This window comes from Myotis myotis, unplaced genomic scaffold (assembly GCF_014108235.1).
Source record: "Myotis myotis isolate mMyoMyo1 unplaced genomic scaffold, mMyoMyo1.p scaffold_m19_p_6, whole genome shotgun sequence".
Lineage (NCBI taxonomy): Eukaryota > Metazoa > Chordata > Mammalia > Chiroptera > Vespertilionidae > Myotis > Myotis myotis.
The window spans coordinates 13,637,618-13,665,030 of NW_023416368.1; the positions used below are offsets into that span (position 1 = coordinate 13,637,618).

At 44.5% G+C, this 27,413-nt stretch overlaps 1 protein-coding gene across 5 annotated transcripts in view; it reads left to right on the forward strand.

Moving 5' to 3' along the window:
• ATP10B (ATPase phospholipid transporting 10B (putative)) overlaps positions 1-27,413 on the forward strand; it is a 180,356-nt gene that overhangs the window by 145,161 nt on the left and 7,782 nt on the right. For all 5 annotated transcript variants that reach the window (XM_036314371.1, XM_036314373.1, XM_036314368.1 and 2 more), the window contains 10 exons: positions 440-1,046; positions 3,412-3,521; positions 5,435-5,561; positions 8,388-8,572; positions 12,825-13,146; positions 15,957-16,033; positions 17,355-17,480; positions 21,947-22,147; positions 23,378-23,458; positions 24,500-24,604. In XM_036314371.1, coding sequence (XP_036170264.1) covers positions 440-1,046; positions 3,412-3,521; positions 5,435-5,561; positions 8,388-8,572; positions 12,825-13,146; positions 15,957-16,033; positions 17,355-17,480; positions 21,947-22,147; positions 23,378-23,458; positions 24,500-24,604 — 1,941 coding nt within the window. The remainder of the gene's footprint in view (positions 1-439; positions 1,047-3,411; positions 3,522-5,434; positions 5,562-8,387; positions 8,573-12,824; positions 13,147-15,956; positions 16,034-17,354; positions 17,481-21,946; positions 22,148-23,377; positions 23,459-24,499; positions 24,605-27,413) is intronic.

Consider the following 27,413-nt stretch of genomic DNA (forward strand, 5'->3'; position numbering starts at 1 on the left):
GGTGGTGATGGCCAATTTATTTAACCTCTTTGTGCCTCAGTTTCCTCGTCCATAAGTTGGGATAATGATAGTATAAAGTTAGGGAAGATGAAATGAAATGACGCGTGCAAAGATAAAGGCTCCGGTAAGGGTGTGGGAATGTGAACTCTTACTATGGGTCTGGCTTTTGTCTCCTTTTCTTTCCTTTATCTCTGATTAGAATGGGATGGTCATTACCAATCCCAGGCATGTCAGGGCTAGAGGGAACATCTGGCCTGAGACTCTCATTTTTATAGGTGGGTAAATTGAGGCTCACCTAGAGGAGAAGACTTGCCCACGACCACAGAGGGCCCAAGTAATCCATTTCTTGCAAAATGACCTGCAGATTCTGCCACAGACCGCATGACTTTTTTTCCCCAATATTGAGAGTAATGTTCTCCTTCCCTCCTTCGATCCCAAGGTCACCATGCCACCCTCGACCAAGGCTCTGGGGACCTCCCTGGAGAAGATCCACCAGCTCTTCCAGAAGTTGAAGTTTTCCAGCCTCAGCCAATCATTCTCCTCCACCGCGCCCTCTGACACCGACCTGGGGGACAGTTTGGGGACCACCATGCCCACCACGGACTCAGAAGACAGAGACGACGCATCTGTGTGCAGTGGAGGCTACTCGACTGATACTGATGGCGGCTACAGGAGCAGCACATGGGACCAAGGTGAGGCCCTGGCGTCTGGGTCAGGCACTTCCTTGGAGGAGGTGCTGGAGGACCCGGCCCTCGGCCCGGCCAGCCCCGAGCTCTGCTACGAGGCCGAGAGCCCCGATGAGGCTGCCCTGGTGCACGCCGCCCATGCCTACAGCTTCACACTGGTGTCCCGGACGCCGGAGCAGGTGACTGTGCGCTTGCCTCAGGGCACCTGCCTCACCTTCGATGTCCTCTGCACCCTGGGCTTTGACTCTGTCAGGAAGAGGATGTCCGTCATTGTGAGGCACCCGCTGACGAGCGAGATCATCGTCTATACCAAGGGCGCCGACTCGGTTATCATGGACCTGCTGGAAGACCCGGCCTGTGGTGAGTCCCCCCTCACCAGGGCTCCAGGAAGAGAGGGCTCCGTGATTTAGGAGGCAGCTTGGGAGGAGAATGATGAGTTCAAGTTACAGCGCCACTCAGCCCAGCAGATCCCCAGGAACACGGGCCACAAGCTGCTCTCTTCACAGCGGTTCCTAACACTGGCTTCTTTCATTCCACGTGCCCTCGACCTGGAGAATGACAGAGCTTGGGAGCTAGACTTGGGGAGGTCTTGTAAGAGCAAGTCTCTTTAACTCCTTTATCCCCATTTCTAGTTTTCTAAACTCACTTAAACATGGATTATCCATACACTATATTTTAGCAGGACATCCATTAACATATCCTAGAAAATACTGTGGTCCTCATTCTTAGTTTTGGAGAGAGACCAACTGAACCCAGAGAGGGAAGTGACCTCAGAGAGGAGGCGAGGTAACCAGTGACACATCCTCGGCCCGGGTACCCTGAGGCCTTCCATGCCGCCAGACTTCCCTGCCAGGCTCCGTGCACTCTGGGAAGCCTCAGGTGGCCCTCTTCATCATCCTTTCCCCCAGCCTCTCCCAAATGGATTTCCATAAACTTGCACCAAGCCAGAAAAATGTTCCATGGTCCCTAGCTATCAGTGTCTAGCTTTGGAGCAGCATGAATCAGTGCACAGACGCTTCTTGATGGCTAACAAGGAGAAGATGGTTATGGGGCTGTGATTCTCTCAGGGTAGCTGGTTCCAGCCAAGCTTTAGAATTGCCAGGCAGCCCTGTGCCTCCTGCATTACCAGCTATGGATCAAAGCCAAGAGGTTCATGAGGATGGATGAGCGTTTAGAATGGGAAGGGAGCTGATTAGGTTTCTTTATCCCCAGACTCTGGCAGAGGAGTGAATTCCGTGTTTTGGAGTCAAGGGAGCCACAGTATTCTGTCCCTGGGCAACAGCCATCAACGCTGCCCTGGAGATGGTTTTTTATTTGTTCCTCACCTGAATGCAAAATGGATTAGAGATGTTTCCAATAAAAGACACATGAGCAATGTTACTATTAAGAATTGAGGACTAAAGCTTTGAAAAGGAAGGGGGAAACTAACCCTAGGTGTAACATATTTATGGTGTTTGAACGTTCAATTTGACCATGAGGTTTCTGTTAGCCTGAGCAAAAAAAAGGTCAATTCGAAGGTAACCAGATAGAAGGCAAAAGGGTTTAATCTTAGGAACTGATGTCTTTGAGAATAAAATACTTCAAATAGTGCTCAATAAGACAGTGCATAAAGACTGTGCTTCAGGCACTAAGAAAACAGTCACACCTTCTGAAAAAAGAGAAAGTAATCTTTGAAAGAATTTTTGCAGTATATGAAAACAGCCGTAGAATAGTATCACGGGGGAAATCAGAGCTCATTGTGCTTTCTTATACTTATCTTACTGTTAAACATTGTATTTTTAATTTTGCATTATATGAAGGGATGGATGAGGTGCCCGAAACCTGTTTACTACTTAGAGCCTCTGAAGATCTCAATGTAGCCCTGGTTTAAAAAAAAATGACTGAAGCTTTTTCCAAACCTAGCTTTATAAAGTGCTGCAAATGATTAGAGATATCTGGGACATCTTAGATAAAGTAAGTGGCAATAGCATCAATCCTGCCCCATACCCACAAACCCAGGATGAAAAATTCCTTTTATCTGGTAGATAAAAGTACTAGAATTCAAGAGAAAAAGATTAATTTTTTTCTAAAAGAAATGTATTATGTAGGACTTCATAAAGGGGACTTTGAGCAACACAATGAAGTCTTTTTCATTCTAAACACTATATTGGTAGGAAATGCAAATAATTTTTTTTTCTAAGACCATTTCTTGCAGTGTGGTGAAGAACTTAGCAATGAGATTCAAGTCCAAAGCTGTCTTGGAACCTAACTAGATATAAGGACTGAAGTAGATGACAGAGAAGGTGGTGGATAGGATGTCCAACACTTAGCAAACCGTTGGTCATCCAGGGCTAAAGTGGCTACAAGGAAAGCACCTGGGGTCATAATAAAGATCCACTGTCGTCCCTGATTCAGCAGAGCTTCAACTGGACCTGGGAATCTCTCTTTTTTGTTTACGTTCTCAGATAATTCTGATGCAGACAGGTGTTTGGTAAGAACACCTTGGACCACCTACCCTCGTAAGTAGTGCATTTCTCAGCCAAGCTTGTGATGATCAGCTGTAGAGAGCAGACAATGGAAGGACTCCCAGAGATCACCTTCCTGGGCACCCTGACAGCCAGGAGAGTCCCTCTGGTTCTGTGGAGGGCTGTGAGGGGATTTCTCCACTAAAGATTCCAGGATGTTAAGAATGGGGATCCCTGAGCATTTGTATATGACCTCATGCGGGACAATGACTCCTTCACAGTGACTGACACTGATGTGGAAAAGAAGCTGAGGAAAATCCGAGCCCGGACACAGAAGCATCTAGACTTGTACGCAAGAGATGGTCTTCGAACACTGTGCATCGCCAAGAAGGTGAGAACAGATTCCTCGTTAAGTACGTGCAGGGCCGCAACCCTGATTTTATCTTTTCTACTTCTTTTTAGAAGACCCTTAATGTGGGTTGCTTTAACATTTTCAAACTTAGCTATTTTGACTCACCACAAAGACCCAGGACTTTTGACAGTTTTGCTGGGGCAGAAATCTGAATGGCAAGGTTCCATATCAGTGTGGCTATTTGTATATGTAATTGGTTACCTCTCACTCATAAAATAATGTTTAATGTTATAATTTTGCCTTGAGCATATTCTTTTAAAATCTGCATTATTTGCCTAGATTGGGAATTTGGGAGATTTTATGTGATCACCTAAAAGTCTAGATTTCTGGTTTCTCCCAAAAATTTAGAGGAGCTGTCAAAGTGGGTCTCCATTCTCAAATGGAAGCAAATAGCTACAGCCACGTAGCAGCTGATCCCTGAGGAGAAATGTATTCTGCTGTGTTGTGGTTGGCCACAGTCCCCACTATTCCCTATTGTTTCCCTTGGCCCAGTTATAGTCATGTAGATTACCTACCTCACCTCCTGCAGGTCTTTAACTTGGCAGCCCCTGCAGGTGAGGCAGACAGAGAGTTAAGAGTCCCAGAGCACCTAAAATCAGGGAGGGAACTATGATGGACATATATTTCTAGATGGCTGGATTTATTTCTCCATAAATCCCCAGAGCTCATCTTGTTCATGGTCCTTAGGCAACCATAAAAATGTAAGAGTTTATGAGCACCCACTTTAAAGCCAGACCTACCTGGGTACAAGTCTCAATCTCGCCACTTATCTGTTGAGTGACATTGGGCAAATTTCTTCATCTCTCAGAGTTTTGGATTTTCTTATCTATGAAATGGTGTCAGCGCTCCTTACCTCATACAGTTGTCATGAAGATTAACATGTATACATGGGACAGCAACTAGTGCTTACTACTCTGTAGCTGTAATTATACTCTTCTATTTTCCGTTGAAATTATTTGTGCCTATTTTGTCTCCTCTAATAAAACTGTGAATTTCACAAGAGCAAAAGACCTACTCGTGTCCCCTTGGTTTTTCCTATGTGCCATTCACAGAGAGAAAATCTAGGAATATTCATTGCTGTATTCATGCAATTCCAGCACAGGGGTCTAAAGTACTATGGGACTCCAAGGGAGGAAGATATGTCCTCTAGTTGTATTCTTCCGGCTTTGGGGTACCACCTCCAATAACTGGTGGAGAATTCTACCAGGCTGTGCAAGATCTGGATGCTGCTTACCTGTCCAGCCTCATTGCTGGCTCTTCTCTTCCAGACTCTCCATCCTTCAGCCAACTGGTGTTTACAAGGAATAGATGAAACCAAGTTCATTGCTTTTTCACAGCCTTTGCACTTCCCCCTCCCCATGACTGAACCCTTCTCGTCACTGGCTCTCAACTTGTATGTCGCCTTGTCTAAGAGACCTGAAGATTCAAATGAAATAGCCTTTCTTCCCACAGCTATCCCTCTACCCAGTCTCTCGCTCTCTCTCTCTCTCTCTCACACACACACACACACACACACACACACACACACACACACACACATCTTCAGATCACGCTCTTTAATTTCTGCATAGAATTCCTTGAAATGACCTATTATTTTAAATTATTTACTTGGACAATGTCTCTCACCCTCCAGTAGCACATAAGCCCAGGCATGCAGGGATCTCATCTGTCTTGATCATTGCTATACCTTCAGTGCCCAGAGCAGGGCAAGAGCTCAACAGATGTTTGGTGATAATGGAACATGAGGATCAATCCTCCATTGATTTGTACACTCAAGAAAGCAATCATTGAGGAGAAGGCCCCATCTAATTGTGTAGAGAAGCTCAAACAGGCACATGGGAAAGAGAAGGGATCCACTGAGAGTTGTGAACGAGACTATTCCTATCCCGTAGGTCCTAAGTGAAGAGGACTTCCGGCGATGGGCCAGTTTCCGGCATGAGGCCGAGGCATCCCTCGACAACCGAGATGAACTTCTGATGGAGACCGCCCAGCATCTGGAGAATCGACTCACCTTACTGGGTAGCTAAAAATAAGCCCTCATTAAATGAAAAATAGGAATGCTGCAAGCTGGAAAGGGAGTTCTTGGCCCTGATTCTGACACTGCTACAAATGTGTCTCAATTAGGAGCCTTCCCCGGGGCGCCTTTCAAGAGATTTGGCACAGACTGTGCCAACATGCAACCCAGATTCCACATGCAGCCTCCCGAGGGTGCCCGGGAGCATTCCTGCACTCCCTGCTGCGTGAAGCCTAGGAGTCTGGTTGCTTCTCCCTCTATTTGTTCAAATGTTTGTTGAGCACCTACTGTGTATCAAGTAGCATGCGAGGCATTGGGGCTACAACAGGGAATAAGAGCCACAGGGGCCTGGGCTCCCAGAGTCTAGTGAGGAAACAGACTAAACAAGTAATTAAACAGTGTGATGAGGGCTGGGCTGGAAGACTTACCAGATGGGATGGAAACACAGAGTAAAAGGTGCTAACCTGGCCTGGGGCCAAGGGGGTGCAGGAATGCTGGAGTGAGTGGAGAAGAGGACTTGGTCAGGCCAAGGGGGAGAGTGTTCCAGCAATAGGAAGGGGCCGGCTGGTAACTCAGGTCTGCTATGGTAGCCCATGGAGTGTGGGGGAGAGAGGTCAGCAGGACCCAGATTAGGAAGGACCCTGCACATCACATGCTGAACGTTTGGAGAGGGGACGGGAGGGAAAGCAGGGACAGACCTGTGCTTTCTGCACAGAAGTGAGATTGGTATGCTGGGGGAAGAGGAGCAGCATGGAGGCCACAGTTAAAAGCCAGCGATGGATTCCTGGTGAACGAAAAGCATTGCTGAGAGAGCAGGGGAGGCTTCATTTATCCGGATTCATCTCACAGCTCGGGAGTCAGATCTAGGAAAGGCCATGCGGGCCCAGCATGCACACACTGGCCACAGGGCCGCTTTCTTCCACCTCAGAAGGCGATGCTGACCTGGGCACAAGGGCCAAGGCGTGGCTCTGCCGGACCTTGCTGTGTGCCCAGGGACACATCCCCACAGCCTCCGAGCCTCGCTTCTTCTCTGGATAAAACCCACACCCCAGGCTGCTCAGCCAGGTCAGGTGCAAGGGAACAGGAAGGCCCAGCGCTGCTGCAGGAAGCCTTTCTATATAAAAGCAGCAGCAAGATTTGGACAGGTGGGTGGCCAGCCGGGTCGGAATTCTGCTCCACCCCTCCTCCAGCCTTTCGCTTCTGTGTTTCGTTTCTGTGTTTTGTTTGCTGCTTCCCAAGGCCCCCTTGAAAGCTGGTCACGAGAACTCATTTCAACAGGCGCCAGAGGTCTCTAGGCCAGACAGCTCCACCCACCACACAAGGTCACCGGAGGGGTCATCCCACCAGGGCGCTGACCCTCCTCGCCCCTGATGTTCCTTGTTTCGGGAGCACTGGCCTCTGTTGGTGAGCAGAGCTACCCGGCTGGTTCCACAAGAGAGAACACACTTGCCAGGGCCCGTCGGCCCCCTTTGCTGGGAAAGGCCTTCATGCCTTCCTCTTTCATTTTCTCTTTCACACACACCAAAAAAAAAACACGTGTTTTTCCTCCTCTCGCCTTCACTCTGCCTCCCCACAACATCCATCAGCTTCAGAGGCCCACCTTCCAAGCGAACCCTGGGAGGGAAAGCTGAGGCCGGGCCATCACTCTTCCCAGGGTTGTTTACCTGGCTGTTTGGGCCTCAGATACAAAACAGGCACATTTCTTGACAGCGAGGCTGTTTTTCTTCCCTCGAGGCGGCTCGGGAAGGAGAGGCTGGGGCCAGGCAGAGAGCTCAGCTTGCCCCCAAGAACCCGCCCTGCTCTTGCAAAGCTGCCTGGCATGCTCGCTCGGCCCCAGAGGAGGGTGATCTCTTCCCTATGCATCCAGCGTAGCTGCTTTGCCAACCTATTGTCACTCGGAATCATTGAAAGAAATGAATGCCTTGCTCCTGCCCAGAGTGAAATGGGTCTGTGCTCTGAAATGCATCTCAATTTAAATGCCGGTTTATTTTTGCTTAATCACTGTTATTCAATATTTAGGTTGATGCAAAGCTGGAGATGATTCAAAATGTATGGAAGCTGCATGTTTAATTCTCTCCAAGAAAATGAGCAAAAACCTGGGTCTCTATTAATTCTGCTGGGAGCGGTTGCATAGCCAAGATTTCAGCCTCTTTGTTTCTCTCCACTCCCACTGCCACTATGCCGGCAGCTGTCTGCACTCCTGCTTGGCTTCTAACTGTTAGCCCCAAATTATTCATGCTGCTTGCTGCAAACTCCAATCCGTTCTCTAGAATGATGTTCTTATGACTCAAAACTAATCCTGCCACTGTCCAACCTAAGTCTGTTTAATAGCTTTCTCGGCTACCAAATAAATCCCAATCTTTTAATGCCCTGCTCAGCAAAGCCTATCTCCTGGCCTCGTTTCTCACCCCACTCTGCCTTCTTTTCTGTGTCTTCTCTTACTCTGGCCCCAGGGCCTTGACACATGCTGATCCTTCTGCTTGGAATTCATTTTCTCCTCCACCCCTTGGCTTTATCTTCCAGGCCTGAGCTTAAAGTACACTTTCTCAGCAAGGCCTTCTCTGACCTTCCAGATGAAGTTTAGGTCTCCTGGCATAGGTTTCATCCTGGGCTTCTCATATAGCTCAGTTACAAACCCTTATTCAACAGGGCCTGGAGCTTGGAGGGTAGGGGCCAGCTCTGTGTATTTCACTACTAAATCCTGGGTGCTTAGTACAGCCTAGAATGTGGAGGATACTTAATAATTACTGCCTGGCTCGATAGGCCTTCACGGAAACCAGGCAGCTGCTTTTCTGTGTGAATGTGATCTCCGTTGTCTCTAATCACTCCAGGAGCCACTGGGATCGAAGACCGGCTGCAGGAAGGAGTTCCAGACACAATCGCAGCTCTGCGGGAAGCTGGGATCCAGCTCTGGGTCTTGACTGGAGATAAGCAGGAGACAGCGGTCAACATCGCCTACTCCTGCAGACTGTTGGATCAGACCGACACTGTTTACTCCATTAACACTGAAAGCCAGGTGAGGCCACAGTAGGGCCCAATGTCTAAGTGCAGAGTAGCTTGGGCCAACAGAGGACGGGCTTATGGGTGGTACTGGGGTATTTGAGGAAGCCACTCTCCCAACATCTTGGAGCTCTGAGGGCCCTGACGTCAAGCAGCCCAGTGTCCTCTAACCTCATCCCCACATCTGGTGGGCCAGTGTATTTACAGTATGTCTAACAGCACATACGCAAAAGTCCTACCTCTCCTGAATTCTTCCCTTGGCCCAGCCTCCTCGTTCTAAGGTAAAGAAACTGACGATCACTGAGGCTGTCACCTGCCCAGGGTCACCTTGTGGTTCTGACAGAGTAAGTCTAGAATGCTGCTCTCCTGCAGGCCAGTGCGGACTGCATGACACCATGCTGTTTGCTCTCAGAGCCTCCGTGGTTGGTTGGTTATACCTTGGATGAACCCTCCATTGAAAAAAGCCTCAGTTAAATTGAAATTATTCTGAGTTTACAATTTCAGCTCCAATTTGTAAGTCACTTTGGTTTGCCACAGAATACATCCTGGAGGAGGGAATGACACACGAGATGAGTCCATTTTAATGGGTTAGGGGAGAGAGAGAAGCACAGTTCTAAAACTGTGATTTTTTTTTTTTCAACCCAACGAGGTTATGGGTGGCAGAGAGCAAGGTTTAGAGAAGGGCTGTGTACAGTCTGAAGAAGAATATTCAAAGTTGTAATGCGATTTTATATTTAAGTGTATTTTCACAACGCAAACTGCAGAAAGTGAACTTCCACTGTCTTGTTGGGAATATGGGAAGTGGGCGCTGACTTGTATGCTATCAGAAGGAGGCAGGGATGGCATTAGATGTGGGTGTTAACAAGGAAAGCACTGTGTTGCAGGGGTGGTGAGTGCAGGGGACCTGGAGACCTAGAGCATGCCACGGGGAGAAGGATGGAGCAGAGGGAGGGAGGTGGGAAAGAAAGACGACAGGAAAAAGGCAGGAGGAGGATGGAATCTCGGACTTTCATTGTTGCCTGAAGCTGATCAGGACCCAGAAGTTTGTGAGGTTCGAATTTGTCATTTATTTCATAAAGAATCCACATATGCACCTTTTTTAAAGGTAGTGTACAGCCCTGACCGATTTGGCTCAGTGGATAGAGTGTCAGCCTGCGGACTGAAGGGTCCCAGGTCCAATTCCAGTCAAAGGCATGTACCTTGGTTGCGGGCACATCCCCAGTAGCGGGTGGGCAGGAGGCAGCTGATCGATGTTTCTCTCTCATCGATGTTTCTAACTCTCTATCCCTCTCCCTTCCTCTCTGTAAAAAAAATCAATAAAATATATTTAACAAAAAAAAAAAGTAGTGTACACTATGAAAGTGCCTGAGGCTCTTGAGATGAGTTGGAAAACCCATTTACTTTCTTGTGAGGTGCACAGATGATGCTATGATTAGATGAAACCCCAAAGAATTGTCTAAATGAAAATAATCTCAGGGAAATATCTGGCATTAAGATGATGCTTAGGAGAGAAAGTAATTTGCAGCTTGCTTGAGTGCTTGATCCCTGTAATCGTGTCGATGTCACCCTTCTCTGCTGACAATGGAAATGTTGTTCGAAAAGATCATTTCACTCAAGGTGATTCTAAAAGGACTTGACAACATCTCAAACCTGTGAGCCAGCCTGTGTGTGTTGGGGGTTGAGGGGGCGGCTTCTGTTAAATGCAATGAATCCCTGCAGGAAGCAGATGTTTGCTGATTAATTAGTGAAAGGTCCAAAGGAGCAGTGGGCCACACTCCATGTTTTCAGTCACTATCAACTCTTTAAAGTTGTCTGGGACCTTCCATGATGGTGCCTGATTGTTAATTTCTACCCACACCCCTGGACGTGCTAAGCCTACGAGTCTTTCTCATCTTCTTGTCTGGGGAAAAGGAGTGGATGCCTGGATATGTCAAGAGAGACCCTGGGGAAATCCATTCTAAATCTCGGATTTATTTCAACCCCCGTTTAATGTAATTACATATTCAGTGGATATTTTCTCCAAGGGTTTTTATCTGCCTAATTCATTATAAATTGATTTAGAGCTACTGTTTCTTTGTTATGCATCTTAAAGCCATAAGCAAGTTAGGGGACCTGTCTAGACCTCAGGGTTTTCAGCCATAAGATGAGAGAATTAATAACCCATCACTGGAAGTGTTGATCTGTTAAGGGATCTTAGAAGGGACTATAGTATTAAATAGAAACTAATAATAGCAGCTATTATTGTTATTATTAACAACATATTTGAAAGCTTAATATTGTGCAGATACCATAACTCTGAACTTCATTTAGAAAAGATTTATTTCAGAGGCTATTTGGGATGATTAAATAAGATCATAGAAGGAAAATATTTATTAGCATAGGATTTGTTAACAAATTATATCAAAACTTAGCCACTAAAAGAGGAGAAACATTTATTATCGCACAGTTTCTGTGGGTTAGGAGTCCAGGAGTGGCCTAGCTGGGTACATACCTCTGGTTCAAGGTCTCTCTTGAGGTTTCAGTCAAGCTGTCAGTCAGGGTTGTGTGTTCAGCTAGATGCTCAATGGAATGGGTCATTTGGGGGTGGGGAGGAGAGTCCTTCTTCCAAGCTCATGGACCATAATTGTTAGCAGGCCTGGTTCTTGCTGTGTGGGCATCTCCAGAGAGTGCTCTACAGCCTGACTGCTGGCTTTCCCCAGGCAAGCCAAGCCATCCAGGGCACAGTGGGAAAGAATGCAGCATTGGTAGCCAGTCTTTCAAACTAACCTGGAAGTGGCATCCCATCACTTCTGTAGAATTCCCTTCATTAGAAAGGAGTCACTTAGTCCTAGCCCTCACGAGATTGCACAAGGGCATGAATCCTGGGAGGTGGAGATCACTGAGAACCAGCTAAGGGGCTGCCTACCACAGTATCTGACATACCAAATGTTAAATTAACAGTAACTATTGGGATTATTACATAGAAAATTCAAAATTTGGGGTTTTTACTTGGAAGCTTACGTATCCAATGACTTGCTGCGGTCCTATGCTGGAGGAATTTTTAAAATGTATGCTAATCCCAACTTCCAGCAAGGACTATCTTGATCTCTTTCCCAAGTATTTCAGGTGTAACCAGTAGCTCCTTGAACTACTTCCTGTGGCGCTTTAGGTCTGTGCACACTGACTGCCTCTTTAGTGTTTCCTAAAGGAAGGCTCGGGAATAATAAGCTGCAGTCCTACTGCCTCCAGAAAAATTATAACATTTTCAGAAGCTTCTAGATCAATGGTTCCCAAACCTGTCATTTTAGAACAACTTCCACAATTTTTAAAAATCCACATATTGCCTGTACTATTTTTTATTTAATGACTTCATTTAAATTGACTCACTTTGAGCATTTTAAAATTCATTTTTGGAAGAAATTTTTGGCACAGCAGTAAATGAAAAATACTGCTAAGTAAAGACCATGCGAACGGCACAATGCTATTAAAATCGATAATACAATTGACTGCCACCGTTTTTCTCTAGCTTTATTTTAAAATGATGTTCATGGAACATAAAGAGGATGAAGAATATATTTAGAACCAAAATCTGACATAACCAAAAGGAATGGAGGAGAATTGATAGAGGAAATAAACTTCTTCACTATGTTTCAAGGTAAACTTAGGGCAGAAAAAATAAGTTTCTTTAAACCAATAAGACTTTCACATCCATGTACAGTGACCAACACATTCATACCAACAGATAAACACACAGTTCGTGTATTTTTTCAATTAGGAGGCCACAATTTGAGTAGTATTGGTCTGCCTCCACTACTTAGTTGGATGACCTTGAGCAAGTTACTAAAATTTCAGTTTCTATTTCTTCTTCTCTAAACTAACATTGGTAATAACCACCCTACCTACACACAGGACTGTTCTGAGGAACAAAGGAGAGCTAAAATGACTGACACACAGAAAACATTGTTCTAGCACATATTGTCCTATTTACCATCACATTAGTATCTCATACCATCCCCACATCAGTCCCCATCTTGCTGAACTATTGCCGTGCCCATTCCCAAGCAGTATCTCCTATTTTGGCCATCCGTTTTGATTCCAAATTAATATAGCTTTGATGTTGTTTGAAATATTGCAGGGCAATGTAAAAATCAGAGAATGTTTCTCAGGTAAGCCATCTGTATGGTGGTAAAGTTTGGTAACTATTTTACTGAAGGATAAAGCGAGATTTTTAAACCCACGTTTCCAATGTTGCTTACCAACACCAAATGCGTTATTCCGACTCGTTCCAGGAAACTTGTGAATCCATCCTCAACTGTGCCCTGGAAGAAGTGAAGCAATTTCATGGACCCCGGAAGCCAGAGCGCAAGCTCTTTGGGTTGCGCCTACCTTCTGAGACACCTCCCCCCGCCTCAGGAGCCGCGGTGCCAGCAGTTGGATTGGTCATCGATGGGAAGACACTGAACGCCATTTTCCAGGGAAAGCTGGAGAACAAATTTCTGGAGTTGGCCCAGTACTGCCGGTCCGTCCTGTGCTGCCGCTCCACGCCGCTGCAGAAGAGCATGATCGTCGAGCTGGTGCGAGACAAGTTGAGCGTCATGACCCTTTCCATAGGTACCCATCATGCTGAGATGTGGGTGGCAGTTTTATGGGGCTAATCTGATGAGAGGCCTGGACCAGGTTGGGGGAGGGAGGGGGGGTTGTCAGGTGTCAAAGTCAACATGCTTAGGCTGAAGGTCATTGTCTTAAAGGGAGAGAGGTCAAAGTGACAAATGTGGCAGCCAGGAGATGAAGCCGAGGTGGAGAGTGAATCAAAGTTCTCAGGATTAGAAAGTCAGCAACAGAAAAATCAGGACTTGGATGGAGGCCAAAGCCAAGAGGGGCCTCAAATCCAGGTAGCTCATCTAAACCCAGGCCAACTCAATTCTGGGATGTAGACCATTTCCCCTTCAATACTTAACACGTGGCACAATGCTATGAACCTCAGGTGTTTGTGGATTTGATACTCTGTTGAGTGCTGATGGCTGGTGGGGAGATTTAAAAGTTGGGCCTGTCCCATATTTAATTTTGTATGTTCATTGCTATATACAAGACCCAGCACAAAGCACACACTCAATTAAATGCTGGCTTGTTGTTTGATGAAGAATTCCTCATAGGAGACTAAACTCTAATCAAGGTTGAGGTAGAGAAGTAAAGCTTGTACTTACTTCAAACCTTCCAGGAACAACCAATCCTGGTTTACAAGAATCTTACTGGTCTCCATTAACCCTCCAGCCACCTTCTTCTCTGCAGCCACTTTCCTCTCCCCAGCACTCTAGGTTCCAACCAAGAGAAACTACTTCCCATTCTCCAAGAGCCTCGTCCTCTCTCTCGCTCTCCCTCCCTTCCATTCCCCTACACTCTCCCTCACCCCTTTTCTCTCTCTTCCCCTCCCTCTTCCATGCCTTTGCACAAGCTATTTCCTCTGTAAAACCCTCCTGCTTCCAGTCCCTCCTAACCTCCCTTTTCTCCGGGAGCTCCCGTGGCACACAGCCCGCCTAGCTCCAAAGTGCTAGTATGCTTTCTATGATGGCCTGCCTGCTCGGGAGACCATGAGTCCCTGAGTAGAGGGACTTACCCACCATTTCATCCCACGCCCAGCATATCCCATACAAATAGTAAATATTGTACTTACTTAGGGGCATTCTTGAAAACAGTTCCAGGTTCTCTTCTTCTTACACAGACATGGGAAGAGATTGTCCTTCCTGGCATTCCAAATAAGAAACCTATTATATGTTGTCTTTTTCTCCTGGTATTCAAGTAAAAACAACACCCCCCTAAAAAAAAAAAAAAAAGAGGAAGTGGGCAGAAAGAATATAGGGAGCATAGCGTTAGCCACTGCATTCTAATTTTATTCCCCTGAATTGTCCTCTTCAAAACTTTAGACACACACAAGGCAATCACCTGAGACTGATTCCCTGAAGTATGAGATTGGCTTCATTCCCATAGCAACAGAGACAACATCAGCAGGGTGAGGAAGAGCATGATTATACACCTCCACTCCCACTGGTTTGCTACGGGAAGAGGTGAAAGGGTGATTTGTTCTGCCATGGGGGAAGATTAAAATTATGTGCTGCTCTGCTATCAAGGAAAAAAAAATCATCATAAGAATAATGGCTACTAATAATCATAAAATTTTTAAGATCAGTACATTTTGTTGCCCCATAATTAGGGGAATAAAATTCTCTCCCCCAATGACATATTTTCTATGATGTCTAATAGAGAGTTAATTGCAGATTATGAGAACCTTCTGGGAAAAGAGGGTCAGGAGGTGAAGGCAATATAGTGTACAAACCACGGCCCACAGGATGAATCCAGCCCACTGCATGCTTTTCTGTAGGGATGGTGAGAATGGTTTTTATTTTTCTAAATGTAAGGACAGTTGTTCAATTTTGCATCTTGGCTGACAAAGCCTAAAATATTTACTATCTGGCCCTTTACAGAAAAAGTTTGCTAAACTCTCCTGTAATAGATAAATCATTAGGAAGAGGCTTATGATCTATACAACTCAATGTGTAGAGCTGTGCTGTCCAAGACAGTTGTCCCCTAGCTATCTGTGGCTATTTACATTTAAAATTAAAATTAAATAGAATTTCATGAGCCACATTTCAATAGTCCCATGTGGCTAGTGGTTTCCATGTTGAACAGTAAAGATATAAGACATTTCCATCATTGCAGAAAAATCTATTTGGTAGTACAAGCCCTAACAACCTCCAGTTTCCTGAATTTTCATTGAATGAGAACTCAATGTGACTAAATGTACCTCAACCAAAAAAGTAGTCAATCTGATTTGTCTATATTCAAAAACAAAACTAAACACTGTCCCGGTCCTTGAATACCATTGACAATCTGATGACTTAGTTGTCCAAACATACCAGTTGTCTTAAAATGGCCAGTATTTCATGTCATAGTGAATTCGGGAAGGTATGCCAGCTTTGGAATTGGAAAGATCTCAATTTTCCTAAGTGTCTTCACTAGCACTTGTCTTGCATCACTCTTGCCAAGTCCCTATGTTGCTCAAATTCTCCATTTGCTCTTTAGTAAAGTCCATTGTAACATTTGTGAAGGCCTTTTGTGTAAACTATAAGCACAGTTCAAGTCCCACTCACTCCCCATTGTATTCCCAATAGCTAATACTGTGCCTAGAAAAAGGACACAAATATTTGTTGAATGATAAAAAGTAGGGCTTCTTGTCCAAAGAAGAAAAGACATCTCTCAGGCCAAACACCATAGCAATTGACTTTTCCTGTAAAACTAGAGAAATGTTAAAAGGATTCAATTAAGTACAAAATGGAACACTTCAGAGCTACTGGTATAAAAACCCTCCTATGTCCCACAGCAGTTGGACCAGGAATAAAGATATTTTATGACCGCTCTTCTTTCAGGTGACGGAGCAAATGACGTAAGCATGATTCAAGCTGCTGACATTGGGATTGGAATATCTGGACAGGAAGGCATGCAGGTACTGTTCCCGTTAACTGTTCTTGTTTCTTCCTTGCTCTCCTTGGTCACTGTTGGAGAGTTAGGGCATCCTTCGCAGTTGGGTGACCTTCTCCCTGAGAATTTTGCAGAATTATCATTTGAAAGTCAGGAGGCGTCTGTGTCATAAGCCTCCATCACCAGCTCCCTCCTGCCCAGTCCTTCAGAACACAAAGGAGATCAAAGGATGCTTGGCTTTTTACAAACAGCTGGTGATACTTATGTTCTAAAGCCAAATAGTGCCCAACCATTCAGGGAAGCATTACCACCAAAACCTAATGTTTTTCCTTAAGTCCATCTGCCTGCATGCACGGGCCCCAAGATATGCACCAGCAGGAGTTTGCAGTATAGGAAGTTTAATACTGAATTGGCCGGGGACAGGGAGCTAATGTGAAAGCCAGATTCCCAAAAAGCATATAGGTTACAGGCTGTACAGGGAAAAATCACAAGACACCATGGTTCAGGGGTCCAGCTGGGAGCTGGTTGTCAGAGGTGAAGCAGGGGTGATGAATCCATTCTTCAGGTCTTGAGGACAGCTCTGAGGTCTTTTCCGGTCCCTCTGTCCTGTCTCATGGGAAAGGAGTTAAGGGGTCCTCCACCTTAGGGCTCAGGAACTGAAACATAAATAGGTCAAGATGTTATCATTAGTCTGCCATGTTAGTCAGGTCTGGGGTACTGTCTTCTGCTGCCTTGGGGGTTGCTGAATCTCTGGAGGAGAGGCTAGGGGAGAGAGAGAGGTTTCTAGAGTAAGAATTTAAAGGTCAATTTAATCAGTCATAAGGACCCCCAGTTTCAGAAGCGTAAGCCTTCCTCTGACTGCATGCTTCCTCCCTAGATTCATGCCAGGAATTATAACTAAGCTTGTCTAAACCTCACAGTCTTAAGAGTTCTAGGAACTGTGTCTCATTCTGAGTGACCCCAAGGGCAGAAGACACATGCCATCTGAGCTTGGAGCGAATGGCCTGCCTCAGGAGGTGGCCAGGGGTTTGAGGATTATTTGCCTGGAAGCCCCTACTCTCTGGGTAACCATCAAATCCCTAGCATGGTGCCCGAAACACACTGGGCCATAATAAACGCTTGTTGAACAAATAGAAGGAGATAAAAGGCCAAACTAGACCCCTGGCCCCTTCTGCCCTGCCCTTTTTGGATTCTAGTGAGAAAGAGCCACCCAAGGGCACCACATGAGGGCAAAAGGCCTTTCAGACTCTACTAGCTATGGACCTAGAGCAAAGGCCTGCCCGCGGGGAGCCTCTTGGTGCACGGGCAGCAATGATGGATGCGCTGTCTCTGTTCTGCCCTCGTAGGCCGTCATGTCCAGTGACTTTGCCATCTCCCGCTTCAGACACCTCAAGAAGCTGCTGCTGGTGCATGGCCACTGGTGCTACTCCCGGCTGGCCAGGATGGTGGTGTACTACTTCTACAAGAACGTGGTGAGTGGCCCACGGCAACCTCCTACCTGAGCCTGGGGAGTCTTTGCTGGGGAGCAGCTGTCCCCACATTAGACAAAGCATCTCAGCAGGTGTGGGAGGAGTCAGGCTCACCTGGATTTTGAATCCTGATACAGTCCCTTACCAGCTCTGTGACCTTGGGCAAGACAATGCACTTCTCTGGGCCTCGGTTTTGTCTGTGACAATATGGGTTAAAGCATCTGGTACCTGGGAGGCAGCATGAGTAGTTACAAACATGGACTCTGGAGTCAGACATAATTGGTTCAAATCTAGGCTCCTGTATTTGGCAATGGCCCTACGCCTTAGTTTTTCCATCTGTAAAATGGGGCTGATAAAAGTACCTTTCTCATATATTTGCCCAGTAGATTAAACGAGAGCTTGTGTATAAAATGATTGGCATGTAGTAATTACACAGTAGAGTTAGCCATTATTTTTCATCATTGTTGCTGCTGCTGTTACTCTCAGACAGGCTCCATAAAAGAAATTTATTTTCTGACTGCAAGGAAGAGAAGGATCTGAAGAACAACTAGTGTGGGCTGAATTATTTGTGGATTTGGGTTCACTAGTATGGCTTTTCTCTTAGATTTCCTCCCCAGATAGAGCCACTCTAATGCAAGAGCCAAGGTAAAGGTTTAAGATGAAGTCCGTGACTTCCACCCGACCCAAATGTCACTTCCCAACAGGGGGTTCACAGAGGTCAAGACACTAAATAAAATATCTATTGGAAAAAATGTTTAGACTAGGGAGGTCATCTGAGTTTCAGTCTTGCCTGATCCAGCATGCTGTGTGAATGTGGAAGAGTCACTTAACCTCTCTGAGCCTTGGTTTCCTCATCAATAACAGGAAGACTATCACCCTCTCTGTCCCTAGGAGTCTTATCAAGCAGCTTTAGTGTCAGAGCTCTGGAATGCACGTAGCACTTTACAAATACAAGAATTTGTTTCTCCTAAAAAATATGTTTTCTGTCTTGTTGATAAAGGTCCAAAGCAGGCACACACCAGCTGAGGTATTAAAACTGTCGGAGGCCCTTGTTTGAAAAACCCTGGATTAACAAGGGGTATAGGGAGAAAGCAAGGGCCTGAGTTTTTCATTATCTAGTTCAAGGACCTTTGACAATCCCCAAGAGTGTCCAAATAGATTCCACTCCTGTTTGCATAAGGGAAGAGGGAGGACTGGGACCAGAAGAGGATGGAAGAGAATAACATTAGCCAAGTAGCTGCCTCAAAATTGCATTTTCCCCCTCCTGCTCCATCCCCCAGTCCTGTTTGTGAGCACCCTCACAGTTACCCTTCTCAGGAGTGAGCATTTTTGTGCAGAATTCAATATATCAACAGAATGGCAAAAAAAAAAAAAAATGTTAATTTGATAAGCTGGATGGTACTATTTCAGCAAGTTTATGCAAAGTCACAAGTTGACTTGAACCCACTTTGTGCATGAAAGACTGTTTAGTTAGAATTCAGCATACCTCTGTTTAATTTTTTTTTTCTCTTGGCCTCTAAGGGAATAGTTCTTCTGAATGAGCCCAATCTCTTCTCTGCATAAATTTGTGAAATAGAAAAGGCAACCTTGCCAGCCAGCCATGCTTTCAAAACTTAAATGATATTTATTTCCAGCCCGATGCCTCACTCACAAACGGAGATACTGACGCGCATTATCTCCCTTTGCAATTAGAGGGTGGAGAACTATGAGTTCCACATCCGAAACCAATTTCAGAGGGGATTAAAGCCCGGCCTGCTCTGCAATGCGAACAATGAATTAATTACCTCACCCTGGCTTCTGGGAGGAAAGGCAGGCGCCCAATCTGGCGACGCCATCACCAGGTTCAATGCACTCCCTCCAAGGTGCCAAGACTCCCGACAGAGGAAGTGGAGAAAAGCAAGGTCCTCCCAGGGCCTCAGAGGAAGAAAACCCTCTTTAATGTTAAAACTCCAGCATGAGTGTTAGGAGAAAAGAACAACTAAGATAAGCAAATGATTATTCAAATCATTATCGAACACCTACTATGTGGGGAACAACATCTGTCTCTATGCCCAGTGCCTGATATAGATGCCTACAGTCTAAATCAGGGCTCAGCAAACTTAATTCTGCAAAGGGCCATGTAATAAATATTTTCAGCTTTGTGGACCATCTAGCCTCTGTCACAACTGCTCACCTCCTCTGTGGTCCCATGAAAGCAGTTATAGACACTGTGCAAATGAATTGAGGTGGCTGTGTCCCGGCATTTGTGGTTGGATTGGCCTGTCATCTCCTGGTCTCAGTAATCATTGCTTCTCGAGATATTGTTTGGGGACCAGCAGCATTAGCATTACCTAGACATTTGTAGAAATGCAGATCCTCGAGGTCCACCCCAGGCCTGCTAACTCAATCTGCATTTTTAATACAATCCCAATATGATTCCTACGAACCTTAAAGATGGATAAGAACTAGTATAGGGGAAAGAAAGTTAATTTTAAAAATATCTGCCTGGAGGAAGGTCAGGGTGCTATGGGCATATCTCTAGGAGACAAGGAAGCCAAGGCTCAGAGAGGTTTAGTGACTCTCCCACATTCACACAGCCTGCTGGAGTCGGGCAAGATCAAAACCCAGATGACCCCCTACTCTAAACATGTTTGTCAGTAGATATTTTATTTAGTGTCCTGACCTCTGTGAACTCCCTGTTGAGAGTGAATGTAGGGTCAGGTGGAAACCAGGAAGAATAACCCAAAAGTGGACTGAGAAGGCTTGAGGGTGGTTGATGAGAAAGAATTTTGAAAACTCACATGCTGGTTGTAGCACTTTCTAGCTCTGAACTTGGGCAAGGGGTAACTGATTATCTTAGAGCCTCTGATTCTTCATCTATAGAGTTGGGCTAGGAGTATTATTAACATCCTATATAATAAAGAGGTAATATGCAAATTGACCATCACTCCAACACACAAGATGGCCGCCCCCATGTGGTCAAAGATGGCCACCACAAGATGGCCAGCAGGGGAGGGCAGTTGGGGGCGATCAGGCCTGCAAGGGAGGACAGTTAGGGGGGACCCAGGCCTGCAGGGGAGGACAGTTGGGGGCAACCAGGCTGGCAGGCAGAAACAGTTAGGGGCAATCAGGCAGGCAGGCAGGCGAGCTGTTGGGAGCCAGCAGTCCCAGATTGTGAGAGCGATGTCCCAGATTGGAGAGGGTGCAGTCTGGGCTGAGGGACACACACCCACCCCCCAGGCACGAATTTCGTGCACTGGGCCTCTAGTATTAATATAATAATGCATAAATATGATAGAATTATATTAGCAATAATATTAATCTTGCCAAGTTGATGGGACAAATTATAATGTATATCACATCTAATAATGTACAATGTACTCATATGCTATGTCACACAAATAGAAGGTCAAATAACAATTAATGGTATTACTAATAGTATTAATGTGTCTATAGTATTAACATGTTTATATTATTATAATAATAATACATAGCCAGACTCTTCAAAATAACCCTGGCATGGCAGTTAGGGAATGAGAATTCCAACCTGCTGAGTGATTTCTCACAATACTCTTTGCCCCTCGGGGCCTCAGCCACACACAGCAGAGAAGGTCCAGTCCTAACTCCAGGGCTAACTGCTTACTTACATGACCTTGCTCAGGTCACCAAACCACGTCACAACCTGGATCGCTATTCTCAAGCAGTAAGAGCCCAGCCCAGGTGGGAGGACTGGAGTGAGAGAGCTTCAGAAAGCAGAAAGCAACAGTTAAGCAGATTTCCTCTTTCACCCTTCTCAGCTGCGTGACCATTAGCACAGTGTGAGAGAGGAACCTTCTCATGAAACCCTCTTCCTGCCAGGCTTCCTGCCCACAGTCCAGTCTTTCCATCATGCCTGCCTCAGGGCCATCCCTTTCTCTTTCCACCCTACTACTACTAACTGCTGCCTCTCAGGCCAGGTACCGTAGTCTAGGTCAGGGGTGGGCAAACTTTTTGACTCGAGGGCCACAATGGGTTCTTAAACTGGACCAGAGGGCCAGAACAAAAGCATGGATGGAGTGTTTGTGTGAACTAATATAAATTCAAAGTAAACATCATTACATAAAAGGGTACGGTCTTTTTTTTTTTTAGTTTTATTCATTTCAAATGGGCCGGATCCGGCCCGCGGGCCGTAGTTTGCCCACGGCTGGTGTAGGTACTACTACTACCCCTATCTGAAAGGTCGCAAGGTCATGTTCAGAAAGGTTGAGCAACTTGCCCAAGGTCACACAGCTCATAAGTGACAGAACTAGGGATTCAAAACCCTCTCTGCCTCCAAAACCTGTGTTCTTAACCATCAAACTACACTTACCTTAACAAGGTTCTGAAGACATTACTGTAGTTAGCAGGAGTAGTAGTTAGCAGCAGTAGGTAGTGATAATAGGGTCAGGAGCCCCTGCTCTAAGGATTTGAGTATCTCCAGTCCTTACCCAACCCACGTTGTCCACCTGCAGTGCTACGTCAACCTGCTCTTCTGGTACCAGTTCTTCTGTGGTTTCTCGGGCTCCACCATGATCGACTACTGGCAGATGATCTTCTTCAATCTCTTCTTCACCTCACTGCCTCCTCTTGTCTTTGGGATCCTCGATAAAGACATCTCTGCGGAGACACTCCTGGCGCTGCCCGAGCTGTACAGGAGCGGCCAGGACTCCGAGGTAAGGGGCTCGGCTTCTCCCTGGAGGTGTCAGGGCATGACCACGGGGCTGGGGGTCAGGAGCCCCGCATTCAGTCACCACTCTGCCCCTCACCTCCCACGTGGCCAAGCATTTGCTGTGAGGATGACTTGACGAACCAGACCAGTGAGTATGTTTCTTTTAGATATTTCTTAATTATATCACCCATTATGGGACTGCCCGAGTTGAAGAGGGAGAGGGCATGCAGAAAGATCCCCCTGAGCCAGCCCCCCTCTCCAGGCCTTCCACAGAACCCCTGGGAGTAAAAAGCAGTTAACTCATCCACGGGTGAGGCGAGGGCTTCCACCACAGGTCAGGAAAGGCGAAGCTACAACTACAGGTGGCCTAGAACTTGCTGGTATGAAGTAGACTGAAGAAGGCCTGGGGCGCCAACAGAATGGTTTCTTAAAGGACACAGAGCGGCCACAGTGGCACCTGACTGATTTGGAGAAGTCAGACGGGTGGTCAGGAGGTGGGATGCAGGAGGAGCTCTGGGAAAAGGATCCTTGGCACCTGGGAGGGAGGAGCGCACAGCCAGGTGGGTGCCTGAGGGCTGGTGATACATTGTGGACAGCCAGCAAAGAGGCAAGTGCAGTCCTAACCCGAAGGCAGGAGAGCACAGCAGCCCCGCACCGCAGGCGAGGGGGACATGCGATGGCGCGGGTGCATCCTAGGCCCTCCACCAGCCCCCTCCCCACAGGCACGCTGGTGGGATGATGTATTCCATAGATACCTATCATTCAGAGTTAATGTTGCAAAAGCATAGACTCTAATATATATATACTAATAATATATGTATTTACCAAAAATATATACCCTTTGGCTGCCATTATTAATTGCAATGGGTTAAATCTGAAAAGAAAGAAATATCAATTGAGCTATCAGCTGTTAAAAGAATGTATACCTGTTTTGGGATACCCTGTACAGGTATATACAATCAACATAGGGGTACATATTTCTTTTCAAATTAATGTTTTGTTTTCTTCAAATCATATCCAGAAGTGGAATTTCTAGATCACGTGGCAGTTCCATTTTTAATGTTGTGAGGAACCTCCATACTCTTTCCCACAGTGGCTGCACCAATGTGCATTCCCAACAACAGTGTCTGGGGGCTCCCTTTTCTCCACGTGCTCACCACAGCTCGTTGTTTGTGGGTTCACTGATGAGAGCCATTCTGGTGGTGGTAACTGCTCGTGTATTCTTTCTTGGCAGTGCTATAACCTGATGACTTTCTGGGTTTCCATGATGGATGCTTTCTACCAGAGCCTCATCTGTTTCTTTATCCCTTACCTGGTAAGTCATATCAATCATTCCATTCTAACCATACAAATCACAGGGTGACACTGGTCCTGTTTATAGGAAATCCTAGACTAGTAATGTCTTTCTAGACACTTCAGAGCAGAGGCTCAAAACAGGTAGCCTGCGACTACCTCCAACCTAGGGTGTTTGACAAGTCAGAAAGCTTTGCCCAAACATTTTACTTTCTGCCAGGTTTTGGAAAACTGAAAGCTATCATTACATGGGATCATTTTTCCCTCATGACACAAGTCCAAAATTAACTCATAGTCCTGCTTAGATGGGGCCCATATTCTCGTTTGCCATAGTCCCCACCACTCCCTTTTGTCTTATCCCAAGCCTTCTTCACTCATTTACTGTTGCTTATTTGAGCACTAAACGTATCTGTATTTACAACCCTTCATTTAGATTTGTGCTTCAAGCATTCAGGCAGCAAGTTCTGATAATGAAGAATACTACATTACCTGAAATAAAAGCAGGAATACATACAGCAAGGATACCAGCCCCACCTCAATCTGGTTCCTCAGTGGAGAGTGAGAATTTAGATAGTAAAGGGTATCTATTTCTCCTGGACAGGGAACCATAATGTGGGTTAACTGCTATCAGGTATGGTAGTGTCTACACAGCCTCGGGGCTCATATCCTTTTGCAGTTATCAACACGAGGGTCGATAAAGCAGGCATTTTATGCTTTCTTTTCATTTCCTAGCTTACAATACCCTCCCTGGTCAGACCTCTGCTAGTCTTTCCTGCTGAATCATTTGCTACTATTTTGAGCTCAACACACCCACCATCTAGAACTATTTGACATTCCACAGCCCACCACATCCACCCTCAGTTCTGGCCTTTGGCTGGACTGCCTTCCCTCCCCTCTCCTCAAGAGATTAACTCCTCCTTACGGTCTCAGCTGAAGGCAGGGAAGGGGGAAGGGGACATATGTAATACTTTCAACAATAAAGAATTATTTAAAAAAAAAAAAAAAGCCAAGGCCTTGAGCCCACAGGCACATCTGAGGGTACCTATTTGTTCCTCCTCTGCAGACCTACAAGGACTCTGACATTGATGTCTTCACCTTTGGGACACCCATCAACACCATCTCCCTCGCCACAATCCTCTTGCACCAGGCAATGGAAATGAAGACCTGGGTAAGTGCTTGTTTGGCTTAAAATTTGTGTTCCTGACTATTGACCACATTCAGATTTCTGAGTTGTACTTTATGTCACTGACCTACTCGATTAATAATACATATTGAGCTTTTACCTGTGTCTGTCCTGTGCAAGGATGGAAGAGGTGTAGAAGAACAAAATTCCTGGCCTCAACTTGCTTATCATCTAGCCAGGATGATAAAACTAACATATATAAAACAATGAAACAATTAGTTGCAAAAAAAGATATTAATAAAAAAATTGAGGGGTGTTTTCAGAGACAAGGAGAACCATGCTGTTAAGGGGATATACTCCCCATTTAATTTCAGGATAAAAGATTAGAAAACTGCCGAAAACTGCCTCTACGTAACTACATTTCAAGCCCAACTATCACACTTTAGTATCTAAAAGGGCACTGCCAGCTTTTTCATTAAGTTCTTCTTAAAATTATATGCCTATCTACACAATTTTTTAATGTAGTATCTCATTTAACTTCCCAGAGTCCTTTGTGTTCAGTAGGTTTTGTTTTGAGACTTAATTGACTTACAGCATTGTGTAAGTTTAAGTGTACAGCGTGATGACTTGGCGTACATATATCACAGTGATGGATAAATACATGTATGTGTTAAGTGTTTTTTTTTTAATCTTTAGTGTTGAAAGTATTACATATGTATTCAAAATAAATCCAAATATATCAGTATTCAATTTACCTATTAAAAGCAAAATTTATCAGACTGGATTTTTTTTATCCAGAAAAATATAAGGAGAAATGGACAAGTTCACAATGCTACTATGAAATTTTGATATAATTCCATTATAAAGAGACTAGATCATTTGGGAAAAAATGGGATATAGAAGCATTGAATTATCACACTTGACCTAATATATAAAATCATGCTCCAAACATGCATCTATTTAAACACATAGACCATTTACCAAAAATTTAAAAGACCAAATTCTGAATCACAAAGGAATTTGAGAGAAACAGTATCATAAGCAATAAAAAATAGCCAAACTCAATGTGCTTGGAAATTTAAAATGCATTTCTAAATAACTCATGAGGGAAATTATAACATACTTGTTACTAAATGACTATAAAAATATATACAAATTTGTGAGAGTACCTAAAGTTTTATTATTTAAAACAAAGGTAAAAATCAAGGAAACAATAGAATCAATAAAACCGAAATTGAGCTCCTCGAAAATGTAATCTCTAGCAAAACCCATTTAGGAGAAGACACAAAAGACCACAGAAATGATACTCAGAATAAAAAGGGCTGTAATTGTAGATATGATCAATTTTTAAACATATTTTTAAATGTAAAATTGACCAAAACATAGTCAAAATCATTCAGCAAACCTGAGTAAACCAATCACCATTAAAGAAACTGAATTTATAATCCTGTGATCAAACTTATACGGGACAGATAATCTCTACCTTATACCAATTATTTCACAGATTAGAAAAAAATCGGCATTTTTTAATGGCTAGCATGACACCAAAATCAGCATGGACAGATCGAGGAAAGAAAATTATAGACCAGTCTCACTAAATGAACATAGATGTAAAAATTCTAAATAAATTCCTGGCAAAGCAACTCAGCAGTTTGTTAGAAGCAATAAAGGCCAACCAAGGAACTTTCATATCCTCTTAGTAGATCATAAACTGATACCAGCACTCTGGAGAACAATCTGAAAATAGCCAGGAGTTAATGTTCATATACTATGACACGGTTCTAAGTGTGCACCCTGGAAATAATCTTGCATCTGTGTATACAGAGACGTATATAAGAATTACACCATTGTTCTTAATAGCAAAAAAAAAAAGCAAAGAGCCTAAATGTTCATCAACTGGAAAATATGCCAAATTGTGGCATATTTATACAATAGAACAGTTAAAATGAATAAACTAGAGCTGTATCTATCAATGTAGTAAAACTCCAAAGCATAGTGTGTAGTTTTAAAAGGTACAGAAGGATATCCATACCTGATAAAGTAATAGAGCAACCATAACCATGGCTGCACAAACATGTATGAATAAAATACGCATTGGAATGATGAACACTGAATTTATGTTCAAGATTAAACAAAGCATTTACAGGGGATATATGGATGCTTTGATTATATCTGTAAGCTGTAACCTTTCCACAAAAATCTGAGACAAACATTACATAAGGTTAAATTGATAAAGCTGGACGTTGATAAAGGACCTGTCATAGGAAACTAACACAGCTGCCTCGGACAGATTTGCAGCCCAGGCTCGTATCACCTGGTGAGCCAAACTCGAGAGAAAAGTATCTCAAACTAAGTCTCAAATTGTCCCTACTAACTTTTCCAGGGCAATAAGCACCACGTATTCAAAAATAACCAAGCTCTAAGGAAACAAGAACTCATTAGTGAGGATATAAAAAAAAAAGTCAGAAACCAATATTTCAGGAGATGGTATTATCGGATATAAATTATAGAAAAGCTATGTTTACTATATTTAAATAAATAAAGACTAAGCTTTAAAAATATCTACAGATTGGTAAACTATATAAAGCAACCCAGCAGACTGGAAAATAGACCTAATAAAACATTTAGAAATAAAAAAAAAAATACAACAAATGCAATTTATTTTCATGGCTGGCTTAACAGCAAATTAGATACAGCTAAAGGGGAGAATTAGTGGACAAAAGAAATTATCCAGAATATAAAACAGAATGGGGGAAAAGAAAATTATGGAAGAGGTATTAAATATATAGAAGATAGGGTGGTATCTTAAAAGGTCTAATATCCATTTGGTCAAATTCTTAGTAACTTGAAATTT